At 53.8% G+C, this 7,728-nt stretch overlaps 1 protein-coding gene across 1 annotated transcript; it reads right to left on the reverse strand.

Annotated features, from left to right (window-relative positions):
• Window positions 1–595: 595 nt before the first annotated feature.
• Window positions 596–1,972, reverse strand: KBTBD13 (kelch repeat and BTB domain containing 13). Its single transcript, XM_037835085.1, has one exon. The coding sequence runs from the start codon at window positions 1,970–1,972 to the stop codon at window positions 596–598; it is 1,377 nt and encodes a 458-aa protein (XP_037691013.1).
• Between the last annotated feature and the right edge of the window lie 5,756 nt (window positions 1,973–7,728).

Genomic DNA, 7,728 nt, shown 5'->3' on the forward strand with positions numbered 1-7,728 from the left:
TCTCCCCATCTGGTTTGTATACTCTCCTGCTTTATGGAGTTACCGATTTTTCCTTTCCCTGTTTTCTTCAGTACTTAGTGTTTTAATGCTGTGTGTTTTTTGTTTTTGTTTTGGCACACTGCCTTCAACCTTTTGTGTATCAAGACAAATATATGTGCAAACTTTTTGTTGTCCTGTAGCTGTTCGGCTAAAATTGAGTTTTTCTGACTACTGCCCAGGTTAGGCTAGCACTGTGCTGGCCACACAGGAGGTACCTGATTCTTGTCTACTGATTCAGTTTGATTAATATCACTTAAACCTCTCCTAGCCATGCTCAAGTTACTGGCGCATTCACACACAAACCTGGATTATTCCAATCCAATCCCATCCCCACCCCTTTCACTGACATTGTGACCCACCAGCTCTCAGCTGAGCCCAAGAATTTGGGGGCTCAGACTCCAGCGTTGTCACTTCCTGGACTGCTTATACACATTCAAACTCCAGAAGGCCTGGGTATCCCAACCAGGGAGAGAGAAGCTCCCAAAAGCTGTTAAGGCCAGCCCCACAAACTCAGCTATGGCTCAGGGTACACCCATCCTAAAACCCAGTCCAGGAGTCACTGTTCCGGCGTCGTCGAGGCCACAGGCCCCAGGACGCCAGAGGGCAGCCTCAGGAGAACCGTCTGCAATGAGCCAGGCCGGGGAAAGCCGGCCTTCTCCCTCAGCAGCCGCCAGTTGCCGCCCTCGATGGCGTAGAGCAGCGTGAACATGCGGTTGACTGTATAGACAGTGTCGCCGCGCACCACGGCGGTAAAGAGCGCCCCCTTGCTGTTGACGAACTGGCCGGGCAGCGCCGTCCATTGGCCCGTGGCCAGGTTGAGGCAGTCGATGGCGCAGTGTAGGAAGTCGTCGGAAGGTCCGTTGCGCACCACATATAGACTGTCGCGGTGAGCCACCATGCAATGGCCGTAGCTCTGCGGCCGCCGCAGCTCGGCCACGGGCAGCCAAGTGTCGGCCCGCGTCGCGTACTCCACCACGGCTGTGGTGTCGGCGGGCCGCCACAGGCACACGAAGAGGCGGCCGCGCGCCTGGGCACAGGGCACGCCGGCGGCCGGCTGCGGCAGGTCGGCCACGAAGCTCCAGCAGCCCGCGGCCGGGTCGAAACGCTCCACGGAGCTCATGGGCACCCTCTGGAGCTCGCCGCCGATGGCGTAGAGGCGGCCGTCAAAGCCGGCCAGCGCCAAGTCGTAGCGCGGTTGGTGCGGGCTGGGGAACTCGCGCCACGTGCCACCATCGGGGTCGTAGCAGAAGCCCAGCTCCACCACCTCCTTGCTGGCGCCCCGCACGCCCCCCACGATATAGAGCTTGTTGCCCAGCGTGGCCACGCCCGCCAGCAGCGTGCTCGCTTCCAGAGGCAGCGCGGCCAGCGTGTGCCACGCGTTCTCCTCCTCGTCCAGGTAGCACACCGTGCGCGACGGGTCTTCCAGGAAGCCGGGCGCAGGGGTGTGAGTGCTCACGGCCACGTAGCTGCTGGGCCGCAGCGTCGCCACATAGGCACAGGCCTCCGGTAGCGCCAGCTCGGCCACCAGCTCGCGCGCGCCGTCGCGGATGAAGATCGCGGCGCTGTGGAACAAATCGTGCAGGCCGAAGGCGGCGGCCGCGTCGCACAGCAACGCACAGTTGTCCGACGTGAGGCTGTGCTCCAGGAAGCGCGCCAGCGCCGGCGCCTGCAAGAAGGCGGCGCACTCCACAGCCTGCAGCAGTTCGTCGGTGGCTGCCAGCGCCGGCCGCTCTCCGCGCAGCACCTGGAGCGTGGTGTGGAAGCCGCCCGGGCTCAGCGCGCCCAGGCGCACCTCGGCCGCCCGTGTCTCCCGCATGCCCGAGCGGAAGAGGCCTCGGAAGAAGCCGCAGTGTTCCACCAACAGAGCCCGGTCAGCCTGGAAGAGCTGGCCGCCCACCCAGACCTGCACGAGGGTCCCCGAGCCGGGCGGCATGGTGAGCCGGAGGGGGGAGGCAGCCACTGGGGGCCTGGATTTGCCGGCCGCCGACTCTGCGGCTCCACCGCAGTGAAAAAACTTCTCTGGGGGCTATAAATATCTCCTGGCTAAAGATAGTACAGTGCATGTGATGGGGTGGCCCGCAGGCTGGGTGGCCATGGGTCTGGAGGGCATCCGGAGACCTGCGTGGTCACTCACTTCCCTATGAGAAATAGCGATGAATGACGGAGTACCTACTGTGTTCCGGGCACTGTGAGGGCTGCTTTACAGATAACCCTATTTAACCTGCACCATATAGGCCATGTGCGCTTGTGCAAGTACCCTAGTGTGACCCTCTGCCTCTTCATCTGCAATATGGGGCCAATAATACCTATTTCTCACTATTGGGACGATATCTTAAACTTTTCTGAGTTTGGCTCAGAGAGTATGCGACTTGTCTAAGGTTATTCATCTGGGAAGAATCAAGGACAAGACTATTACCTAACCCACCCCATGGGCTCAGAGAGGGTGGGCTCTGGGGGCTGTAGGGAAGGTCAGAGGTGGGGCAAGTAGAGTGGGCTAGGCTTGGGTCTGGGGGACGGGGGATTCCAATTTGGCTGGGGCTTCTGCCTATGCTCCCAGTTAGTCCAATCTCTTTTGAGTCTCGGCTTTCCTCTCTGTAAAATGATGAGGGTGGCAACTCTACTTTGCAGGTGCAGGTCCAGTAAGCCCCTGTAGGTGGAAGCACTCCCTGACTTGGGATGGGACTGGGAAGTCGATGTCTATTCCCTACTTACCCAACTCCTCCATTGCCTTGTGGCTCCAGACCTTGGAAGGAGGGAAGTGGGGCTGCTGAGGAGCTCATGTGTCTCTGAGTGGGAAGGAGAGGGGTGTCTTGAAATAATAGCTGACACTTAAATGGCACCTACTATGTGTCAAGTGCTATTGTAAGCACTTTGCACTAACCTCTATAATCATTACAACTATTCTCTGAGTGGATACTATTATTTCCCCCATTTTATAGCTATTATCCATTTATTGCTTATAGCAATGCTATGAATTAGATATTATTAATGGCCCCATTTCACAGATAAAGAAACCGAGGCACTAAGTGATTAGGGTCAAGAGCCATGCCTAGGGTCACGTGGCTAGAGAGTGTCAGAGTAGGCATTGGAATGCAACCAGTCTGACTCCAGAGTGTGTACCCTAACTGCTATGCTCTACTGTCTCTCTGCTGCAAATGCTGGGCAATCTCCTTGTGCCAGGAGGTCATAGTTGGACCTTAGGATCATAAGGTTCAACGTTTACAGTGGAGGATACTGGGGCAGAGAGGGGAGAGAACTTGCCCAGGGTCACGTAGCTTGGGACGGACAGCCTCAGATCTCCTGCCCACCCAGGATGCCTTTCCTACTGCACAGAACTTGTAAGAGTGACCAGCTAAGACTGTGTATCCTAAATGTCAGGCAGAACGGAGCTTTGTGATTATTCCTCCTGCCATCTCATTCTACAAGTGAGAAAATTGGCCCAGACCCGTGTGGGATAATTTCTGCGACTCAGGAAATGTTCAGCTGCCACATCCTCTCCCATAGGCCTGCTTTGGGAGAGTGAACTGTTCCCACTGACCTCCTAAGCAAGAGGTGGGAAGGGGGCAGGGGAACTTCCCTCCCCACTAGGACACAAGTATTCACAGACCCTCATATATGAATCTGCAGACCCCACACAAATGTGTCTCCTCTGCCAGGGCTCTCCAACCCAGGTTGTTCCATCAAAGCAGGGCTGGGGTATGGGGGCTACTTGTAGGAGCCTGGGAAGCCCTGAGGAGGCAGCCAGAAATAGTCCGAACACTCTGCCCCAGGAACCAGACAGGAAGAGGAGGAGAAAATGGAAGGGGAGGACAGGAGCTCCCAGGAACACTGTCCCAGGCCTGGCCAGTTTCCTTCCTACTCTCAGGCCAGATCGTGGCTGAAAGGGCCTAGAAGGTCTGGGCAGCAGGCCTGATAATCCTCCCTCTTGGGAGCAGGTCGGCTCTGCAGTGCCAGATCCTGACCCCATCCTTGCTGGTGGCCTCAGTGGGAAGGAGAGGGTGCCTGCCTGTTCCCATTTCGCAGGAAAGCAAAGGGAGGCCTAGACATGGGATGGGTTTTTACTTGATTATGAACGAGGATGTGGGACTGGACTGAACCGTGTCCTCTGACCCCAGGCCTTGTTCTTGGGGCCCAGCCCAGTTGTCCCTCCTCATCCACGCTAGCGTTGCCTCAGCCTTGGGGAGGGAAAACGTTACCTCCTGCAGGGCTCAAGCTAAGAGGCAGAGTCAGGGAGGAGCTGACCCTGAGGTAGAGAGTGGGGGTTGCTGTTGCAAAGTCCTGGGCCATAGTTCTTTCCCATATGGATTGTACTAGGCACCTAGTAACTGTCAGACAATCAGATGGAACCACTGCCTGGACCTCTGTTGAGAGCAGGATGGGGAGGGCGTGCAAACCCAGAAGTCTTGGCTGAAGCTTATTCCCGACCCAATTTTTACCAAGTCCAGCTCTGGCCTGAGTGGTTTGGAGCTCTGATGCTACACCCAATGGGTGTAGCAGTCAGATGTGGGGAGGGGAGTCACCTAAATGGGGGGTCATGGTTCTGAGGCTGGGCTAACAATCAGCCCTTTGGCTCCAACCCCAGGCACCAGTGGGGTGTTGTCTACAGCTGCTGAGAATTTCCTCCTCCCGGACATTGAGTGTCCCTCTGGGATTTGGAGAGGACAGGAACTATCCTAGCTGTGGGCAGCCCACGGAATTCCCAGGCCCTGCCCGACCCTGCACCAATCCCCCTATCCACTTTGCACTCTGCCCTCCCCCCCCCACCTCCACTGTGTGAGTTGGGGGTGGAGGCAAGGAACAGGCTTTGTATCAGACTCTGAGCCTTTCAAGAACACCAACTCAGCCTTGCTCATCTCGGTATCCACAATGATTGGCTCACAGGAGGGACTCAGTAGAGGTCTGTTTATGGATTCCCAGGCCCTAGCCCGAGTCTGATGGGGAAGACAGCCCCTGCTCCAGAGGAGCTTCCAGTCTGATGGAGGAGACTCAGCCTTTGCCCCAGGAGACTCTCCCCACTCTGCCCCAGTCTTGTGGGGGAGCCCGGGCCCTTGCCACCCGTTGTGTTGTTTCTGCTCACAGGGTGGTGAGTAGCTTGCACAGTCCAGACCTGAAGAAGAAAGAGCACTAGATTAGGTGCCAGGATTTTTGCCAGGGCTCTGTTGCTGATACTACCACCGAGGGGCAAGAGCTACCCAATCTCTCCAGCTCTCAGTTCTTCAACTGAGAGTTTGGATCTGCCTTCTAAGATTCTTTTCAGCTCTGACATCTGAATATCATTGAAGAACCACAGAAGTGGTTGTCATGTTGTGCCTCCAGGGAAGGCAGTGACATCACAAAGGAGTCCCAAAGCTTCACTTTACATGGCATGACTCCTGGGGTGGGTGGTAAGGGTAGGACCTAGAGTTGGGAAAGCTTTACAAGTCCTACATGCCTAGTTCAGACATGCCCCACTCGTTCAGTCTGGAGACATCTGTTGAGTGCTTGCTGCCTGCCCAGTGCTGGGCTAGGTGCCACGTTATCTGCATTTTGAGTGCCTAAGGACCCCCTATGAGAGCCTTGATGGGTGTGGGGGAGGGAGGATTGGCTATTTGTCTTAGCAGAATAGTCTCTCCCTGACCTGAAGTGTTTAGACTTGTGGTCATTAATCAATTGTGACTCTTCAGTTGTTGGGTGAGAAGTGTGTGCTATTCATGTCCAGGGGAGTGAAGGGAACTATCACTTGCCTTTTTTGGGCCATGAACCAAGTATTGGATGGGACATGTCCTTGTTACCTTACCTAATCCTTAATGTTACCCCCATTTTAAAGGTGGGGAACTGAGGCTCAGAAGGGTGAAGGTGCATATTCAGGGGCCAACAGTACCTGACTAATTTCAAAGGACTTTTCAGTCTGCAGTGGGCACTTTGGGGTGCAGGATAAGCACCCCACAGTTGAGGAGGCTGAGGATAGGGAAGGGGACTGGCTACAGTGGTCAGGTGGGCACGTTTTCCTCCCTCCAAGCTGGACCTCAGAGGAGACTCTGGGCCCTTAGTCACAGCAGAGGGCCTGAGCAACCAGCTCAAACAATCTCTGAACTTAGAGGAAAGTAGGGGACATTGCATCCCATCCTGCAAGTCTTGATGGAGTCTCCTCTGCAACATCCCTTTTGAAGTGATCATCCCCTTGGATACGTTCAATGTCAGAGGACTCACTTCCTCCAAAGACAGTCCCTTCTAACTATGGACAGCTCAGATAGACAGTTCACCCTAGGATCTGTCTCCTTGTATTTCTTACCTACTGGTTGGTGCAAATTTTAAAGATGAGGAAACTGAGAACACACAAAGATGATCTAACCCAGCATCACATAAACTAGGAAGTAGCAGAGCCCAAATTTACACATGGCTGGGTCTGTAGAGGTCCACAGCTTGCCCTTTCCAGTACTCCAGTGAGACTGGTTCTCTGCCCACTGACCCCAACCAGAACCAGTTTGTCCTCACAGGACAGGGGCCAGCCCAGGGATGTGGCTGGAATTTGATTCCCACTTTCCTCCTTCAACTCAAAGGAAATCCCTTGGCCATTAGTTCTGTGAACTATTTTGGCTAGATCATGTAATCTAAATAAAATCCTCCCAACACCTTGGAGTCTTAATAACACAGCTGGTTTACCATGATCTCCAGAAATACAATTAGGTTGAGTCAATATTCATGTTCTATCAAGGAAGTACTTTTCCTTCTTGATTAAGAACTTATTATCATCAGGCTCTGTCCTGGGCCCTAGCCCAGCCTCTGCCTGCTTTCCCTTGTTTCCATGGCTTCCCTTGTGGTTGGGTGGGGAGATTAGCTAATTCTCTGGCATGTGGGGGAGGCTGTAGTGAGGTGTCTCTGAGGCTCCAGTGCCTTTCCCCACTCTGGCCTGGAATGTATTCCAGAAGAGAGGCCCCATAGGGATCCAGAAATTACTGGGCCTGCAGCCCAGGGCTGATTTCTGCCTCTCCTTCTGAAGCCTGAGTCACATCATGGCATTTTGGATTTAGTTCCCCGTTCCTTTAGTATTTATAGATGGGGACACGAAAGTCCAAAGAAGTGGGGCAACTTGCCCAAGGTTATGCAGTGAAGGAGATGGCACTGGATCTTAGGTGTCCCGTGTCTCCAGTATGGCCAGGATTTACTTGATCTCACAGGGAATGACCAGATTCACCCATGAATCTCAGAATCCCTGTAGACAAGAGGGAGTGCCAGGTGTTAAGAACAAATTAAATAAAATGCACCTCAAAAACATCATGCTAAGTGAAAGAAGTCAGAACTAAAAGGCCATATATTGTATGATTCCATTATGAAATATCTACAACAGGCAAATCCACAGAAACAAAGCGGACTGGTGGTTGCCAGGGGTTGGGGGGAAATGGGAGCAACTGCTTAATGAGCACAGGGTTTTATTTTGGAGTGAAGAAAATGTTAAGAGATGGTGGTTGCACAATACTGCCAATGTACTAAATACCAGTGAATTATTTTAAAACGGTTAATTTCATGTTATGTGAATTTCACTTCCATTTTTTCAAAAAAGATGAACTACCCATTTACACCCTAGACTGCAAACACTTGCAACTCATTAGCTCCCATCAGGGAGATAACAGCAAGCCGGGATGGGTTAGGTTTCTTGACGCTGGACTCATATTGGCCAGGAAAGGTTAGTAAGGGGGTCTGGCAGATGTG

This window comes from Choloepus didactylus, chromosome 4, assembly GCF_015220235.1.
Source record: "Choloepus didactylus isolate mChoDid1 chromosome 4, mChoDid1.pri, whole genome shotgun sequence".
Lineage (NCBI taxonomy): Eukaryota > Metazoa > Chordata > Mammalia > Pilosa > Megalonychidae > Choloepus > Choloepus didactylus.